Here is a 19,498-nt window from a genome sequence, read left to right as displayed (position 1 = left end):
AATCCTCTTGAGAGACATTAAGAGCTCAATGAGCCAAAACCCTTCAAGGTCAGAGTGTTCCTTCATATATGCAGCTACTGGGCCTGAATTCCTGATATAATTCATGCTGACACACATTCGACGTTGTGCCAAATCATGGAAATGTTTGAAACATTAATAAAGAATAATCTCTTTCTTGTTAATGCTGGAAAGTGAAGAAAAAATGACACTGTGCCATTTGTGTATTGCATTTTCTTTAGTACTTTACATATAACGGGAAAATACAAGGGTTTGTCTTCAAGAGAATACAGTGCTCTGTACATTACAATATTATAGTCAGTGTGGTGGTTGCTTGGCACAGCCAACTGAGCCGTGCACGTTGTGCACAGTTCACCATGAGTGGGGCGTGGGGTGGGGATACAATTCAAGATCTTCATTTACATGTTGTAAGAAGACTAAGTTTCTATTAGCAGCCTGAAGAAAATACAAAATGAGCAACATGTGCATGTTACCGAAGCAGCATTACAAAAAAGACACCAAATGCACTGAGGAGGGGAAGCCAGATTTAAAAATGATCAAAAAATAACAACATATTTACACACTGTGTGAGTAAATCAGCAGGAAAAACCATATGAAGCTGCTATTAGACACTTAATCTGTAATGTCACCAGATTGGGCTGATCACGTCGACACTAAACACAACACAGCCAGGTTTAGTTAAGAATTCTACATTCATCCTGAGAGACCATCGTGTGAAGCTAAAACTGAAACGCTTGCAGCTGGCTGCGATTTCTCTCAAATCCAAATCATGTTGATGCTGTGGCTGAAGGAGGACGGGCTTGGACTGTCAGAAACAATATCTCCTCTTCTCTTCAGCTGCTAACACAGACTGAACATTGTTTAACACTAGAATCAGGTCATTTTTCATTTCAGCCACGTGGAACAAAGAGGGGGCATGCAGTAAACCAAATCCTTAAAGTCCCAATCCAGCATTTAGATATATCCACACAAAGAATACTGAAAGCTGTGGTTTTCTATGGGAAGTTATCTTATGGCCACTTTCTGATTCTGAGGTTTTGCTCCAATATTAACAATGTTGCTATGACCATTGACTTAGATCACATTTAACAGTTACATATAATCAATTTAGTGAACAAGAAGTTCACTAAACAAGTCCTCCAAGTATGCATAAACTAAGAGAGTTGATCAAGAAGTCTCAAGACTGTTTGAGTGGTGCATCGTGGACACATGTGGGCAACAGAACGAGTTAGCAGATGGTATAAAACGGCAATATCAATATCAGGACCTGGGTTACGTGTTTTTTTTCAACTTGTAAATGTGCATGTTCGATTTCCGTACATACTGCAAATTGGAGCAAAGAGGAAAACGAGACTTTTTGAATCAGTCAGTAGCCGAGACGACCCAACTGTCAAACTGAGGATCATCACTAGTAATGGGTCTGCGGCTACTACCATGAGAACAATTGTCACAGGAGAGGAGCCTGCAGTTTCCAAAATCATACAATCATACACATGGTTTGAAACATAAATTAGTCCCCTAAAATCAGATCGTCAAGTTTTACTCCATCATCTTGAGATGTCTGAGAACATTTGATGCAAATTACCTGAACTGTGGTGCAATGGCACGTTTTTTGGCCGCAACAACAAAATCACCATTCCCCACTTGCCCTGCTCACCAGATTTGACTTCTGTTGGCTTCTTCCTCTTCCCCAAAATGAAATTTGAGTTGCAGTTTGGATAAAGCTTAAGAGATTCACCGCTCATTCTAGATGGTTCTTGACACGCGTACATAAGAAGACTTCCAGGAAGCACCATGCATCACTGTGCAGGAGACTACTTTTATTGGATTGTTTTTGATTTCTGAAAGCACAATCTTGTAACTTTTTGATCAACCTTTTTATGTTTTTAATTTTGTCCAAAATGAAGCAGTTCTTTGTGTAACAGAGATGCCACAATGAGATGACAACAGTTCTGGATTGGGTCTTTACCAAGAGTTCAGGAGCTGGGGAGCAGGTAGGAAAGCAAAAAAACAACAACAACTAGAGCTCCCACTCATTATCACTAGAACTCGTTTACTCACAGGTTCACCAAAATCAGTCGGTTAACATATAAGAAAAAAAAACAAGCCCAAGCCCTCAGATGCACAGTACAGAAATGAAGGAAAGTAACATGGAAAGTAACTTTAAACTCATGGTTGTCTCATTAGTCCTAAAAAAGAACTTGTTTTATGTGAGATCAGAGTTGGAATAACATCAGCCTTCAAACGTCGTCTCGAGTTAGCCTCTCTAATACTACAAACATATGCTACGCTAACAGGGCAGCTGCAGTTAAAAACACTATTAGCTCTGCTCTCAGTTACGGTGCCTGGCTGCCTTGCTATGTTTTCGTTGAAGTCTCTCGCAGTCTTCAGATGCTGCATGTCAAACTGATGTACAGTAACCCATCCAATGCTTTAACTTTTTCCCGCTTTAGTGTATCAGGAATACCACTTCAGGACACATCTGCATAACAAAACTCGTCAATCACATCGCTGGCTGTGTTGATTGCAACCACCCTGACTCGTCAGTGAAGCCAGTCAGCATCCTGAGATACATTTACAGGCTCTCACAATCGCACTCACATCATCCTCACAGCTGCTTCTTTTATATTTTATTCCCCCCGCAAGAGCTACTAGTCTCATGCCCTGTTCGTATTATTCAGCTGAAGCTGATTTGTGACCTCTACATGTCGGTTCACTGGAACAGATAAACAAAATAAGGATGACATACATAACACGGAGAACAGCGTGACAGCATGGGATGGCCATGATTTAAATAATGGAGGAAAATCAATAATATATTCAGTAACCTTCCTGAACGGTGGATGACATTTCCTGCAGAGGATCTTGTGCTCAGTGAGAATGTTTCCAACTAGTACATTACAAGTTTTTTTTTTTTCTAATTTTATTTTCCCAAAGGCTGGAGGCCAGCGAAACTTGGGGAAGGGAAATAAATCATTAAAAGATTAGATCTGTTACAGTTCTGATGCATAGCAAATCCCCATGTTCAACAGTCAAACGTGATACCAGTTTGTTAAAAATCTACAGTTCTGTCATGACATTACCAAGGGGAACCTTCTACCCACCACAAGACTATAAAAATTTCAAGACCTCAACCAGCTTCCCACTCTTTTACCTCAGAGTAAGTAACTCGTCGAGCGTCGGTGCTGGAAGTGGTCCCAGCTCAGTACGGTATATACATATACTAGAGAGGAATGTCTGCATGTATGTAGGCCTGACATGGCATGCGTGTAATGCATGATAACATATTTAGTTTAGTTAATGTGTATGAATGATTATATAATTACAATATAAACATTTACAAATTTGGAGGAAAAAAAACAAAAACGTTGCTGATTGTGCCTCAAGATCCCCTTCCATGCAAAGACTGTTAGAGATCCTCACAATGCACAAGCTCTTTTCTTTTTATACCTCATGCTCGAGAGCAGCCGTAGTATTTTACATCGTCGCTCGTTACTACGCCGTCCCTAGCTATAGTGAGAAAACAGGGTGTCCGCGCTGATATAAGAAGTGAACTGTGACCATTTTTATAAGGCATTAGATTCGCTCAGGACCACGAGGACTAGTAGTAGGGCACTGCTTCTGACTACCTATGAAATGTAGAAAAATGCAAGGAATGAACATGAGTACAAATCATGAGTGTGCTGCACCGAGAACAACAATGAAGAGGGTTTCACCATTAAAAGAACACTTTTCCTACTTTGGCAAAAAACAAAATGATTTCTTTTTAAACATAGCTTTCTCGAGAGTCTTTGACAGTTATTTGTTCATCAAAGGCCTCTTTGTTTGGAATAGGTACAGTACTGCAGAGTCCCAATGAGCCACCGAGACACCACCTCTTCTGCTCTCCTGTCCATGTCAGGCTTTCTCTAGAATCAGATCCTGAAAAATAAGAGTCACGTCTGCCCATGGCTCAGCTTCCCCATGGAACATGTTTGCTATAGCCAAGATTTACAGATTCCTCCAGCGACTGAGATCCTCTGGTTAAGTCTTTGGCTTCCTTGCGTTCTCTTCTGTGTGAGTGTGTATGAGATTACAGCACTGTGCAAACTAAATGGAACAAACCCTAACCAAAACAACAGCTGGCCTTTTAGTCTGTGAAAAATTATCTTTCACTTAGGTGAAAAAGAGAAAAATAGAAAGGAACGTTTCTTTTTTTAATTTTGTATTTTTTTTACGTTTAGAAAGCTGAGAGCGGTGCTCCACACTGCACCTCTTATCTCAGGCTATTTCTTTTATTCTGCGCATGTAATCGTGCAGTTCCTCTGGGTCTTGAAAGCCCATATCCTGGCACACCCACTGAATGTCCTCCTCGTCTGCTATGGGGATGGAGTTATAGGGCAGCTCCTCTGTCGGAAGGGTGGTGAAGGTGGTAAACTTGACTCTCTTGCGCTTGGAGGTGGGCGAACTGGCGTCCTCGCCGTTCTCCTTCGTGGATCCTCCGGAGCTGCCGTCGCCCCGCCCGTGAACCTGGCTTTGAACACTAGTCTGGGAGCTGCCGCTGCTGTGGTGGTCCCCATGGCAGCAAGTCTGCACACCCTCCAAAGGGTTGCTGGGACTTTCCACCTGCTGCGGTGACAGATCGCACTGGGCCCTCAGCGGCTGGCCGTTTCCCAGGAACACCCAGTGGTGGGAATGGTCCATGTTGGCTTGACCCTCAGGCGGGATCCGCTTATGGCGGTATTTGAGCACGAAGACGATGCAGTTGATGAGAAAGACTAAGATGGCCAAGCAGAAGACTCCCAGCAGAGCGTACATGCCGATCTCAAGGTCGGTCATGTTGCGAGGTGAATGCACAAAATCATCTTCTTCCTCTTCGTCGCTGTCAGTCGGGCGCTCCTCGTTGCTCATGGTGGGGAAATTGGTGTAATCAATGGGAACGCTGGCCGGTTGCTCATTAGATGTCTCATAAATTCTTCCACTGATGTTTGGATCAATGATTGGACGCCTGGTCACGGGCACCAGTTCAATCTCGCCCTCCGTGGTCACCTCTTCCTCGGAGTCCTCCTCTGGGCCAAAGCGGACCTTGACATAAACTGCAGCAGATGCGATGACGCTCTTGCGTTTGGTCTTCTGGCAGGCCTCACAGATGGTCATCTCTACACGCACCATCTCACCAGATCCCTCCCCTTCTGCCACCAGCACAGGCCAGCGCTGCTGAGGCTCCTGGGAAACTGACACAACTTTGTCATCCAGCGTTGAGGCATTGAGGTTGTAGTCTTTGGGATCAAAGTAAGTCAGAGTGGCGGCTGTGTTGTCACTAAAAAGCATCCAGAAAGACAAACTGGCCTCCTGTCAGACAAAAAACAGAGAAACACAGTTTAGTTTCCACATTTCCACACTAGTTCCAAACATTTGAACTTCAAAACCAAAAACTTCCAACCAAAAAACATTGCATTACCTCCTCTGATTACAATATTATTTGAATAGTGTTTGAATGCACATGTGTTTTACTTTGTGTAAAAACTACGACAGCAAAGAAAACATCAGGGTCAGATTCCTTGCAGGTGTTCACATATTTAGCCAGTAAAAATTCTGATTCAGATATCTATTCAATCAGTTGTTAGATCAGGAAGAATAAGTGGTTATTTAACAATCTTGAGCATGTTTAACCTTCAATTGAAGGTGTTAGCTTATAAAAATTTAGGCCAAATCAGTGAAATAAAACTGTTTCACATCAGAACTTTCAGATCTATCCCTTTCTTGGTGTTAGGGTTAGTTAAATATCTAGTAAAATAACAATGTTTGGTTGCATAACTTTTATGTCTATCAATTTAGTGAAGGTTGTTGTAATAATTCAGGAAAAAATTGTAAAATAATGTTTCACAGTAAAACTTTAAAGCTGATTCTGATTTAAGTTTTCTTCAACATATTGAAGGCAGTTGAAAAATGTATTTAATTGAATTAAGATATTGCAATATTTTACTTTTATTTTTGCGTTTCTTGTTTGGCAGCAATTTCTGACAGTCATGTAATTGCTTAGTTTGGTTTGTTTTTCTTTTTTTGTTGCTGGTTATACCAGTAGTAGATGGCATCTCACAGATTAACCCTTTGACTTGTGGGGTTTACAATAGTGTCTCAAGATAAGAAACACATGAAGGACAGTCAGTAATGGTGTCATCAATCCAATTCCTACCTCAAGTACATCAATAATCACCAATTTTAAAAAAACAGTCAAAAAGCGGAGTCCACTTCATGCTCAAATCTCCCAAAGAATATTTCAATGCTACAGATCCTATTCTTTCATGGCATTGACCGTGATTTGAATATCTGTTCCCAACAGAGCCTTTGAAGTCCTGGACTCGCTCCAATCCCTAAATCTCCAGAGCGTTTGTGAACATCCGCAGCCGCCTGGGCTCAGTGCAAGCCTTGACATGCACACAGACGGCCGGCCTCTGATGTGCACACCAGCTAACCACTTTCAAGCTCTGAGGAGGAGGACAGGGCAGCGGAGGAATGGCTGTGCTGTCCTGAAGGCTGTAACACAGGTTTGCTCTGCAGCACAGGCTGATAAGGCGCATGCAGCAGCAGTGTGTGCTTGGAATGATGAGTCCATCTCTCTTTGTGTTAGCCGTGTGTGATCTTCTCATTTGGCATTTTCTATTACTCCTCACCACTGCATGTGCCGCCCTATAGAGAGACCAGATGAAGTGGCTCGATTCACTGACAACATTCATCTGCCGCGGACTAAAACCACAACACCGGTGTCCATGTAATCAAGGCTGCGTTTGACAGAACAGCCTTTTGTTCACAGCTTGCTTAAACATCAGCAAACCAGCCATTAGGACAGCCGACAAAGTGGGAAGATTTTGTCCCTGAAATCATCCAGCAGTTTTCAGGGTTTAGCTTCAGTCGGACGAAAAAAAAACAAAAAACGTTTGGTTCAGGTTTAGCAGGAAATTAATCAAATGTGGCAACTTTGCAGCAGCAGGAGGCTGTTGTCTCAGCACGACGGCACCGAGACAGGCCTTGATCTGGATGATTTAAATAATATATTGAATATGTTTCTATGAATTAATGCAATCCAGGCATTCACATCTTTGATTCCAACATTTTATAAGGTTTGCACTTTATGGCACCAAGGAATATGTATGGATGTAAACTCAACATAAACAGCATGGATTATGAAATATGCATAAGTAGTGTAAATATTATTGACTTGCAATGTACAGTAGATGTAGCAGCGTCATTCAAATATCTGTATTAGAGAAAAATAAGGTTCCTCTGAAGGCTCTTAAAGGCACCAAGTGAAGAACATCTTTAAGCTGTATATTTTAAGTATTAAATGACTAGCATTTAGTACTTAAAATATAAAATACACAAAGAGCAATCCCCCTACACAAAGACATTCTTCATGTATTTTATCTTTTAAGCACTAAATGTTCTTCATTTAGTACTTTAAAGATAAAATACAGGAATAATCTTTATGTAAGGGACTATTCATCAAGTATTTTATCTTTTACGAACTAAATGGTCTTCATTGTATACTTAGAAGATAAACCACATAAAGAACGTCTTTATGTAGGGGGACTGTTCTTCATGAATTTTGTCTTTAAAGTGTTAAATATCCTTCTTTTAGTACTTAGAAGATAAAATACATGAAGAACAATTCCCCTACATAAAAACGTTCTTCATGTATTTTATCTTTAAAGAACTACATGTTCTTTATTTAGTACTTAAAAGACAAAAATACATAACAAATAGTAGCCTACATAAAGAATTTATTCATGAATTTCATCTTTTAAGTGCTAAATGTTAGGATAAAATACATGAAGAACTAAATGTTCTTCATTTAGTACTTAAAAGATAAAATACATGAAGAACGTCTTTATTAGAGGACTGTTTGTTTTGTAACTGATCTTTTGCGTACTAAATGAAGAACATTTAAGTATGTGAAGAATGTCTATTTAGGGTACTGTTCTTTATATATAAAATACAAGAACAGTCCCTTAAATAAAGACGTTTTTCACATTTTTTAATCTTTTAAGTACTAGTAGTTCCTCATTTCTATTACAGTTATGTGGTGGCAGGTAATGGCATGAAGTTAGAGCTGCAATAATGAGCATTTTCTTTTAATCTGCATGCTATTTTCACACTCATTCTTAACTGGTTAATCATTTGTTTCATAAAACTTTAGAAAACAATGAGAAATGTCTGTCTCAATTTCCTAAAGCCCAAACTGGCATCTTGTGATATGTTGTTCTGTTTGGCTAACTGTCCAGAACCTCAAAATTTACATATATTGTGATGGAAAACACATACAGTGGGTACGGAAAGTATTCAGACCCCTTGAAATTTTTCACTCTCTGTGTCATTGCAGCCATTTGCCAAAATCTAAAAAGTTCATTTTATTTCTCATTAATGTACACTCAGCACCCCATCTTGACAGAAAAAAACAAATGTAGAATTTTTTGCAAATTTATTAAAAAAGAAAAACTGAAATATCACATGGTCATAAGTATTCAGACCCTGTGCTCAGTATTGAGTAGAAGCACCCTTTTCAGCTAGTACAGCCATGAGTCTTCTTGGGAATGACGCACCAAGTTTTTCACACCTGGATTTGGGGATCCTCTGCCATTCTTCCTTGCAGATCCTCTCCAGTTCTGTCAGGTTGGATGGTGAACGTTGGTGGACAGACATTTTGAGGTCTCTCCAGAGATGCTCAATTGGGTTTAGGTTGGGGCTCTGGCTGGGCCAGTCAAGAACGGTCACAGAGTTGTTCTGAAGCCACTCCTTTGTTATTTTAGCTGTGTGCTTAGGGTCATTGTCCTGTTGAAAGGTGAACCTTCGGCCCAGTCTGAGGTCCTGAGCACTCTGGAAGAGGTTTTCCTCCAGGATATCTCTGTACTTGGCCGCATTCATCCTTCCTTCAATTGCAACCAGTCGTCCTGTCCCTGCAGCTGAAACCCCCCCCCACAACATGATGCTCCCACCACCATGTTTCACTGTAGGGATTGTATTGTGCAGGTGATGAGCAGTGCCTGGTTTTCTCCACACATACCACTTAGAATTAACACCAAAAAGTTCAATCTTGGTCTCATCAGACCAGAGAATCTTATTTCTCATAGTCTGGGAGTCCTTCATGTGTTTTTTCAAACTCTGTGCGGGCTTTCATGTGTCTTGCACTGAGGAGAGGCTTCCGTTGGGCCACTCTGCCATAAAGCCCCGACTGGTGGAGGGCTGCAGTGATAGTTGACGTTGTGGAACTTTCTCCTATCTCCTGACTGCATCTCTGGAGTTCAGCCACAGTGATCTTTGGGTTCTTCTTTACCTCTCTCACCAAGGCTCGTCTCCCACCATTGCTCAGTTTGGCTGGACGGCCAGGTCTAGGAAGAGTTGTGGTCGTCCCAAACTTCTTCCATTTGAGGATTATGGAGGCCACTGTGCTCTTAGGAACCTTGAGTGCTGCAGAAATTCTTTTGTAACCTTGGCCAGATCTGTGCCTTGCCACAATTCTGTCTCTGAGCTCCTTGGGCAGTTCCTTCGACCTCATGATTCTCATTTGCTCTGACATGCACTGTGAGCAGTAAGGTCTTATACAGACAGGTGTGTGCCTTTCCTAATCAAGTCCAATCAGTTTAATTAAACACAGCTGGACTCTAATAAAGAAGCAGAACCATCTCGAGGAGGATCAGAAGAAATGGACAGCATGTGAGTTAAATATGAATGTTGCTGCAAAGGGTCTGAATACTTCTGACCATGTGATATTTAGGTTTTTATTTTTTAATAAATTTGCAAAAAATTCTACATTTCTGTTTTTTCTGTCAAGATGGGGTGCTGAGTGTACATTAATGAGAAATAAAATGAACTTTTTTGATTTTGGCAAATGGCTGCAGTGACACAGAGAGTGAAAATTTTCAAAGGGTCTGATTACTTTCCGTACCCACTGTAAATGCTGCAAGTGTTACTAAAGTCAGTGTGCCTATAATTTTCAAATTTTAGATTTTTAGTATGGATCCAGAAGGTAATTTGGGATTCTAGGGCTCTATCTTCCGCCCGATTGTCACTGATGTTGTGTTTTAATATTTTAATTGTCTGTAATTGAATGACGTAAAAAGGAAAGTTAATAAGCAACCAACAACTGTGTTCGTGTGCTTTTTTTTTGTTTTTTTAAATCCTACACCTAATTTGATTTAAAACAAACATTTATTTTGAAAACATTTTTTGAAAAACTATTTTTAAAAAGTCCTTCACTGAAGCAGGTGGTTGCACATCTTGAAAATGATTTCTCAAGAATCTATTTTTGCAAAAGCTCTTTGGAGCATCATTTATAATACCTTTTCTTTTTGGTTCTTTGAGGCACTATTGGGGGTTTGAAGAAATATTTCCTCATGGCAACATCACGAACAATCATTTTCATTTAGCACCTTTATTTTATGAGTGTATGTAAGTGAGCGGTGGATGAACTAATGTCCAGAAGGCATGAAGTTCAAGATAAAAGGCTCTTTAGAGCAGTAAGACAATGTATTATTTTAGTGTTGTGCAATTGTAGAGTGAATAAGGAATAATGCAGTAGTTTGGCCACCTCAAGAAATTTGATCTTTCAGATAACTTTTCCCAAAATCTCAGACCTTAATTGGCTTACTGGGTCTACGGCTCGTTCACAACCTTTGTTAATAAAGGCGAGATGATGCAACATTTTCCTCACAATCGGCAGCTCTGAGCTCCTCTCCACAGCTGCCTAACACGTTTAATGAAATAATTGATGGCCACAAAGCAGGAGATGGATGTAAGAAGATATCAAAGCATTTTCAGTTGGCGGTTTCCCTTTGTAAATAAGAAATGGCAGGAACAGCGGAGGTCAAATTGAGGTCTGGAAGACTGAGAAAACTTTCTCAGACAACTGTTCATATTGAGAAAAGCAAATCAGAAGCCCTGTTTGACTGTGAAAGACCTTCAGGAAGACTTAGCAGACTCGTCAGAGTGGTGGTTCCGTGTTCGAATGTGCACAAATGTGACCTTCATGGAATCAAAAGAAAACTTTTCCTGCATCTTCGTCACAAAATTTGACGTCAAGTGAGCATCTAAACAAGCCTGATGAATTCTGGAAAAAAAGTCCTGCAGTGTGATGAAGCTAAAAGCTTTTAAGCTGCAGTGAGCAAAGCGATGTTTGAAGAAAAAAGGTGCAGAATTTCATGAAAAAAAAACTCTTAAGCAAAGAGATGAATTGATCGTGGCTGGAGTGAGTGGAACAGAGAACGTTTCACTGGTAGAGGGTAGGACGGACTGAATCTGGAAACAAACATAACAGCATATGGAAAAGAGCTGAAGAGGAAAAGAGGCTGTCGTCTACAACAGGATCATGAATAGTATTATCATTAACATCACCAGAAATATGTGCATGGACCTACAAAGAGCAACAATCTTCCAAACAACAGCCTTACTTTAATTAAACAACACATTTAACTTAACTTATAGACACCGTTTAATGCTGAGTTATTTGTACTTTTATCCCGCAAGCTTGTTTCATTTAATAATACGTACTTGATTTTATGAATTTTACTGAACAGAAAGTTCAAATTATTATTTCAGAGTTTCCAGAGTTTAGACTTTCATTGTTGCAGATGTGTGTTTTCCAATGACTGTGTGAACGAGAACAGTGCAAAGTCACCATGACCATGACTGAGACGATTAATGACTTCTGGTCAGTGTGAAAGTTCAGGGTCATTGTTCAAATGTTAATTAACGCAGCACTCCTGTAGCTTTTCAATATTATGTGCAAGTATTTTTAACTATCTAAAAACAAATTTGATTTTGTGAGCTGATGTATTTTTAAGCCCGTTAGTCTAAACCATTTAAAGTGTATTTAGCTGTACTTTGGTATAGCATATTAGGTTCATGTCTTCCTCAAGTTTAAACATCTATAAAGAGGGAGAGCTTATTAAAATAACTCATTTTATTCTTAACATGTCTTTCCACACAACTTGATGCTGTATTTTTCATCTCCCTTTTGAGATTTTTGATAGCACTGACAGCGTGGAAGCCTTTTTGTGCAGTGAAAGCCTCTTAGCTGCTACAAAAAAGTGTTTACAAGCTGTGATCTTTGCCAAAGGGGGTGTTACTCAGACTGACCATGCAGGGTGCCCACATATTTCCTTTATTGTTATTTTGAAGCTGTAAAAAATGGAAACAAACTGTTAATCTTTCTTGAAATATAATAGAAATGTGAATTATTCAACCTTGTGACCCTTCAGTTCAAATCATCATTTACTCGCTTTGCTATTAGCAACAGAAATCCGCATGCTGCTGCATAATATTCCGATCCAAAAACGCCGTATTGAGTTGCGCATTTAAACAGTAAAAGTAAGTGGATCACAGCAGCAGAAATGGTTTACGATGATCCTTCAGACACCGAAGGCTCTCAGTTCGAAAAGGACTGAACTTTGTCAAGTGGAAAGGAGAATAATGCAAAGAGACCTTGATTGTCCGACTCTCTCTATCCATAGTTTATGCGTTTCATTCATTTCTAGAGTAATAGAGGACATTTAGAAAGTTTTTCCCGTGAAACAGAATCAAATGGCTTGAAATAGCTCCAGTAGTCCTCTGAGAGTTTTCGCCGGCAGAGGAATTGGCTGCCTTTTATGGCCCGGCCTTGGAGAGCACTTAGGACAATACATTACAATAATTAAATTTCAAGGTGGCCAAGAAGCGGAAAGCAAGAAAAATTGGAATTTAATGCTCGCTTCTCTCTCGCTGATGCCCGATGTGGTTGCCGTTGCATTTCTAGCAACGTGTGGGCCAATGAAAGGGCAAACCAGGCGAAGAACTGGGAGGCATGCTCAGACATCCCTCCCTAGGCGAATCAGGGCCGCCAATTAATTCTTTGCGGGAGAATTGCAGAGATTCTTCCTCCCGTGCGATGAGAACAGTGGCAAAGAGAAAGTTTTTTCCCCCCTCTCCCCTCCTACACATTTTCTCACTTGTCACTTGAGCAATAAAATCCATTTTGGGGGATGTATTTGGTCGTATCGGGGGTGTTTCGCCACACTCAGCTAATATGGAGTTTGTAATAAAACAGCAGCGAGGATACTTATTAGCTCGCTGCAGCTGCCTTTATCTGGAGCGCTCGCTAACAATGGAGGCCGGAGCTTAAAAGATTTAGCATGGCAATAATTTTATTGCTCAAAAGTGAAACTGGTGCCTGCTTGTCGATACACAGTTAAGCCACTGAGGGGATTTTGAAAATTAACTCCATTTTACCCCTCTGGAGGCAGAAATGAGGAAACAAGCTGACTGCTAAGAGAGGCCAACTCCTACTAAGAGCTGCTGAGTTTAAATATCAGTGATCATTTCCGTGTTTAAATGCATGAAAAAATCATTGCTATCAGAATCAGCTTTAATGGCCAAGAACGTACACAAGATACAAGGAATTTGGTTTCGGCTGTTGGTGTCACTCTAGGAATAAGGAAAGAGAACAATAAAATAACTATAGAAAGAAGAAGAAAGAAAATAAAACAAAAATAAAAAATGTAAAAAACAATGTAAATTAAAATAATTGAAGTAATAAAAATAGACACAAACAGAAAAGAATATATAAACACAGTAGTGCAAAACAGTAATTGCTACAAGAGAATAATAAAATATTTATAAAAAGAAAGAAAAATAAAAAACTAAAAATTAAACAAAAATTAAACAAAAAATTCTGTCAAAAGATACAAAGTAAATGTCTGTAAATTAAAAAAATAATTGTGGTAATAAAAATAAATATGCACAGATATTTACACATGTAGAACAGAATATATAAACAGAGTAGTGCAAAATGGTAATAGTTACAAGAAAAAATAAAAATAACTATAGAAAGAAGAGGAAAAATAATAAAAAATAAAATATTGTTTTAAAAATACAACAATAATAGTAGTAATAAAAACAAAAAAAGATACACAGATATTTACACAACAGAAAATATATATAAAAAGAGTAGTGCAAAATGGTAATAGCTACAAGAGGATAATAAAATAAGTATAGAAAGAAGAAAAAAATAATAAAAATAAAATAAAAATATATTGATTTAAAAAACAAAAACAATAATATTAGTGGTAATAAATATGTATACAGATATTCACAGGTCTAGAAAAGAATATATAAACACTGTAGTGCAAAATGGTAATAGCTACAGTAAGAATATAGTGCAAAAAGCAGAGAATTACTGTTCTTAGTGCAAAAATAATGTACATAAGCATTGGTAAATTGTATATTGTAGAGGTGTGGATTATTAGGGATACAGCAGTGGGGAATAATCTGTTCTCGTGCTTTTAGTGAACATGGCTCTGTAGCGCCTGCCGGAGGGGATTGGGGAGAACAGATTATGTCCACGGTGAGTGTTGTCTCTAATGATGTTCCCTGTTATTATGTTTAGATTGCAAACAGAAGTGTGTATTCACAGCTCTCAAATGATTCGTCAAATATGTCGACAGATAATCTAAGATCCAACGCAAAACAATACAAGTAACAACACGATACTCTGCAAATTCAATTCACCTGCACGTTAATATTGATCCAGCTGAGATGTAAAAGGATCTGATGCATGAAAGAAAAGGTCCAGAAGGGCCAGAACAACAGCAGTAAACATGTGCAGTGATGGGATCATCTTTTTTTTGTTTTGTTTTTTTCATTTGCCAGTGTCTAATTAGCACGACTTGTTCAGTGAAACGGAGCAGAGTCAGCATTGTTTACAGTGTCGGTGTAATCGATCTTCATTAGACACCGTCCAGAGTAAAAGCACTAACGGTTAACTGGGAGGTGTTCAGGGTCACGCTGTGAAATGGAAGCTTTGGAAGCTCTTAATGGTTGATTTTTTGTCTTTTTGTTTACCTGAAGTAGACTGGTGGTAATTTTAGCAGGGTTTGTGGTGCAACCTGCAGATTTTTATTACATACACACGTGGACAAAATTGTTGGTAACCCTCAGTTAAAGAAGGAAAAACCCACAATTCTCACTGAAATCACTTGAAACTCACAAAAGTAACAATAAATAAAAATTTATTGAAAATTAAATAATCAAAAACAGCCATTACTTTTGAATTGTTGATTAACATAATTATTTAAAAAAACAAACTAATGAAACAGGCCTGGACAAAAATGATGGTACCTCTATAAAAGATTGAAAACTATTTGACCAGAGTGACATGATTAACTCAGGTGTGTCATTTAATTGACATCACAGGTGTTTCCAAACTCACAATCAGTCAGTCTGCCTATTTAAAGGGAGACAAGTAGTCACCCTGCTGTTTGGTGAAAAGGTGTGTACCACACTGAACATGGACAACAGAAAGCGAAGGAGAGAATTGTCCCAGGACATCCGAAAAAAAATGATAGACAAACGTCTTAAAGGTAAAGGCTATAAGACCATCTCTAAACAGCTTGAAGTTCCTGTGACAACAGTGGCTCATATTATTCAGAAGTTCAAGACCCACGGGACAGTAGCCAACCTCCCTGGACGTGGCCGCAAGAGGAAAATTGATGACAAATTGAAGAGACGGATCGTTGGAATTGTATCCAAAGAGCCCAGAGCAACCTCCAAAGAAATTAAAGGTGAACTCCAAGGCCAAGGTACATCAGTGTCAGATCGCACCATTCGTCGTTGTTTGAGCCAAAGTGGACTTCATGGGAGACGACCAAGGAGGACACCACTGCTGAAAAAAACTCATTAAAAAGCGAGACTGGAATTTGCAAAAATGCATGTTGACAAGCCACAAAGCTTCTGGGAGAATGTCCTTTGGACAGATGAGACCAAACTGGAGCTTTTTGGTAAGGCACATCAACTCTATGTTCATAGACTCAAAAACCAAGCATACGAAGAAAAGAACACTGTCCCTACGGTGAAACATGGAGGAGGCTCAGTAATGTTTTGGGGCTGCTTTGCTGCATCTGGCACAGGGTGTCTTGAAAGTGTGCAAGGTACGATGAAATCTGAAGACTATCAAGGCATTCTGGAGAGAAATGTGCTGCCTAGTGTCAGAAAGCTTGGTCTCAGTCGCAGGTCATGGGTCTTCCAACAGGACAACGATCCAAAACACACAGCCAAAAACACCCAAGAATGGCTGAGAGAAAAGCGTTGGACTATTCTAAAGTGGCCTTCTATGAGCCCAGATCTGAATCCCATTGAACATATGTGGAAGGAGCTGAAACATGCCATTTGGAGAAGACACCCATCAAACCTGAGACAACTGGAGCTGTTTGCTCATGAGGAGTGGGCCAAAATACCTGTTGACAGCTGCAGAACGCTCATTGACAAATACAGAAATCGTTTAATTGCAGTGATTGCCTCAAAAGGTTGTGCAACAAAATATTAAGTTATGGGTACCATCATTTTTGTCCAGCCCTATTTCATTAGTTTGTTTTTTTAAATAATTATGTTAATCAACAATTCAAAAGTGATGGCTGATTTTGATTATTTAATTTTCAATAAATTTTTATTTATTGTTACTTTTGTGAGTTTCAAGTGATTTCAGTGAGAATTGTGGGTTTTTCCTTCTTTAACTGAGGGGTACCAACAATTTTGTCCACGTGTGTATATTTCCTATTATCTTTGCATGTTTTTGAATATCGATAAAATATGTTTACAAGAAGTAAGTTTAACTGATTCCAGCTTTTATTTTTTAAATTAAGTATATTGTCAAATTTTCAAAAGTATACATTAAGTGTATTGTTGTTTAGATAACACACAGAAAAATGTTTTTTGTTTTTTTCTTGTTCCCCTCTTACTGTATTATACAATAGTGAAAGAGGATACCATTTATGAGAAATTTAGGGTTTTTTTTTTTAAATTTTATTTTTTGATACTAGCAAATAAGCCTCCATATGTAAACAGAAAAAGGTCTGTATATGTATAGTGACGAGAAATGTATCGGTCAATTTATTTGTTTTTCTTGACAGGAATTTTCACTGAAAACAGATTTATGAATATATATATGAATGCATGTCCTTATTAAAAACAAGCTTATTTTGTACTGTCAGAACAACGCAGCTATTGTAAATAAACCACATGTGACTACAACTTTGTTGTGCAAAGTTTCGTAAAGGCTGAATATCACCGAGCAACACAAACAAGCTACTTACGCAGTAGGTTTTAAAATAATGTTGATATTGTTCTGGTTTGAACTGCAACGTAAATGTTGACAGCACATATAAAAAAAGTTTTAGCTTGTTTTTTTCTCCCTCTTAATAGTGGACATCTCTTGTGAAAAGTAAACTTTGTTTTTGTAGTTTTCATTTTTATTCCTTACCAGCATTGCATCCCAGGCAATTTCATTTGATTTATACTGACAATAATTCATTTAAAAAAAGACTATTTCATGTCAGAGTCAAAACTTTTTTCTCCAAGATCATGCTAATTCATGAAAAATATAACATTTTCATTATTTATTATTATTATTTGAGATGTTTTATTTCACTGCCAGTTAATGGTACATGTAAATGTAGATGTTATTTGAGTCTCATGTGAAACTAAATTTATATATTTTTCATCTTGTATTGCTTTTCAGCATTGGATTATGCTCAATTTAATTTGTCTTTCTTTTGACAAGAATTTACAAAAAAAAAAACATACATGTCAAAGTGAGAACAGCACCCCCCATGACCCTAGTGAGGATAAAGTGGTGTTTAGAGAATGGATGGATGGATAAAATTTAAAATTAAATTTGATTGTTTGATTGTTATTTATACATTAGATTTATTTTTAACTTCTAATGTTGCTGTTACTTTCACTGTGACATAAATGTTAAATAGTACAAACAAAAATCATTTTAGATTTTAATTTTATTTTTCTTACTCCCTTGTTAATGATGCATATCAGAAATTAATAAATATTATTTGAGTCTCATTAAAACATAGTTTTGGTAGTTTCCCCTTTTTTTGCCTTTCAGCATTGAATCATGGAAAATTTTATTAGAATTTTTAAGAAAGAGTCTTCACGTCATGTCAAAGTAAAAACAGATCTCTATAAAGTAACGCCAAATAATAAAAAATTAAAATGTAAAATAAGTGAATGCATATCTTATTTCCTTATTTTGTACTGTCGGAATATGGCATTACCTAAAACCATTTATTTTCGAGTTTATTTAAAGATTAGCAAGCTCACTTTTATCCAAGAGAAGACCTGGAATAAAAACTGACAGCATGTAGCGGTCAGGGAGTTTAACTATTTACTGTGAATATTAAGACCTCTTCATACAGTCTGTGATGGAGTCTGACATTTTATTCTAAGGTTGGATTTTTGTTGCCCTGACTTGCATTAACCTAACAGCTGATACAGTCTAGTTCACCTATACACAGTTCATTTCTAAAAAGAAAAGCGTGCCTACTGGGGTACTTGTTCGTTTCTCTTTTACTGCACACTGTTATAAATCATGCTGTACCTGTTTGGGAGCAGTGAGCGTCTGGAGGCCCGTTGCCTTGGCCACCATGGTGTGGCTGTTGCCGGGGCTGGGCTGCAGCGACAGGGTCAGGCCTGAAATAGCGTGAACACGCAGCTCCGTGATGGAAACCTTGTCATCTGTGACCGAGAACGCCGCCTCTCCCAGCACCGCATCGACTGCCAGCGGAGACTCCACCTGCAGAGGAAGAAGAAGAGGTGCTTTTATTGCTTCTGCACGTGACGGAAGGACGTCGTCTAAGTCCAGAATAGACAACGACTTTATTCTCTTTCTGAAGCTCATAAAACCCATGACAAGCCAATTTTGGATTAAAGTGCTTTGTGCTGTTGTTTGTTCCAGTGCGTCTTTGAATCCATGTGTCGATACCTCTCTGTCTATCATAGCGAAGAAGCAAACAAAAAAAAAGCCCCACTCGAGAGGGAATCCATCATCGACCAGACAACAAGGTACCATCCGAGCGCTTGCTTTCAAAGTGACGGTTAGCAGAAAACACTTGTGCCCATCGAAGTGTCATCGCAAGATACACCACAACCATTTAAAGACGGGGCTGCCTCTTCGGGTAATCCCAGGCTTTTGACAGGCCTCTGCACCCGGTACTCTGAGTACCTTTAAAATATCATCATTTCGCTTTGCAATTGCAACCAGAGGTCATGAAGGACAGGAACAAAGTAAAGAGACATTCAGGGAAGCGGTGGCCTTGTCCTCAGCGTCAGACGACGAAATCTTTTCCACCTTCAGCTTAAGTATTTTATAACTCTGGCGTCAGAAAGCGTGTAAAGCCAGAGCGGTGATGGCTTTGGTGCTCTGACAAGCTTCTCCAATCATCATCAGCTGAAACCTTGAAGCTGCAACACAGCTACATCAGTTTATACACATGCTGCGTTTCCACGGCATCTAGAAGCCTAAAATATCACCTGATTTGGGATTTGATGTGGAAATTCGGATTCAAACGGACAAGCGTGCAAACTGATAAATGTCAAATAAAATGACACGGTTCTTCACCTGAGGGAGGCTTCGTTTATCATCGTTTTCATCAGGGATTTTTTTTTTTTTGCTGTCGTTGCCTCA

The 19,498-nt window shown here is 38.9% G+C and overlaps 1 protein-coding gene across 2 annotated transcripts in view; it reads right to left on the bottom strand.

The window, feature by feature from the left end:
- Window positions 1-216: 216 nt before the first annotated feature.
- tmem132e (transmembrane protein 132E) overlaps window positions 217-19,498 on the bottom strand; it is a 627,726-nt gene continuing 608,444 nt past the window's right edge. For both annotated transcript variants that reach the window (XM_051937379.1, XM_022189115.2), the window contains exons 8-9: window positions 18,413-18,607; window positions 217-5,349 (exon numbers count right to left, since the gene is read on the bottom strand). In XM_051937379.1, coding sequence (XP_051793339.1) covers window positions 4,279-5,349; window positions 18,413-18,607 — 1,266 coding nt within the window. In that variant the 3' untranslated portion in view covers window positions 217-4,278. The remainder of the gene's footprint in view (window positions 5,350-18,412; window positions 18,608-19,498) is intronic.

Source organism: Acanthochromis polyacanthus, chromosome 17 (genome assembly GCF_021347895.1).
Source record: "Acanthochromis polyacanthus isolate Apoly-LR-REF ecotype Palm Island chromosome 17, KAUST_Apoly_ChrSc, whole genome shotgun sequence".
In the NCBI taxonomy this organism is placed as follows: Eukaryota; Metazoa; Chordata; class Actinopteri; family Pomacentridae; genus Acanthochromis; species Acanthochromis polyacanthus.
The sequence above is the reverse complement of the archived record's forward strand: the minus strand, read 5'-3'. Positions and strand labels throughout refer to the sequence as shown.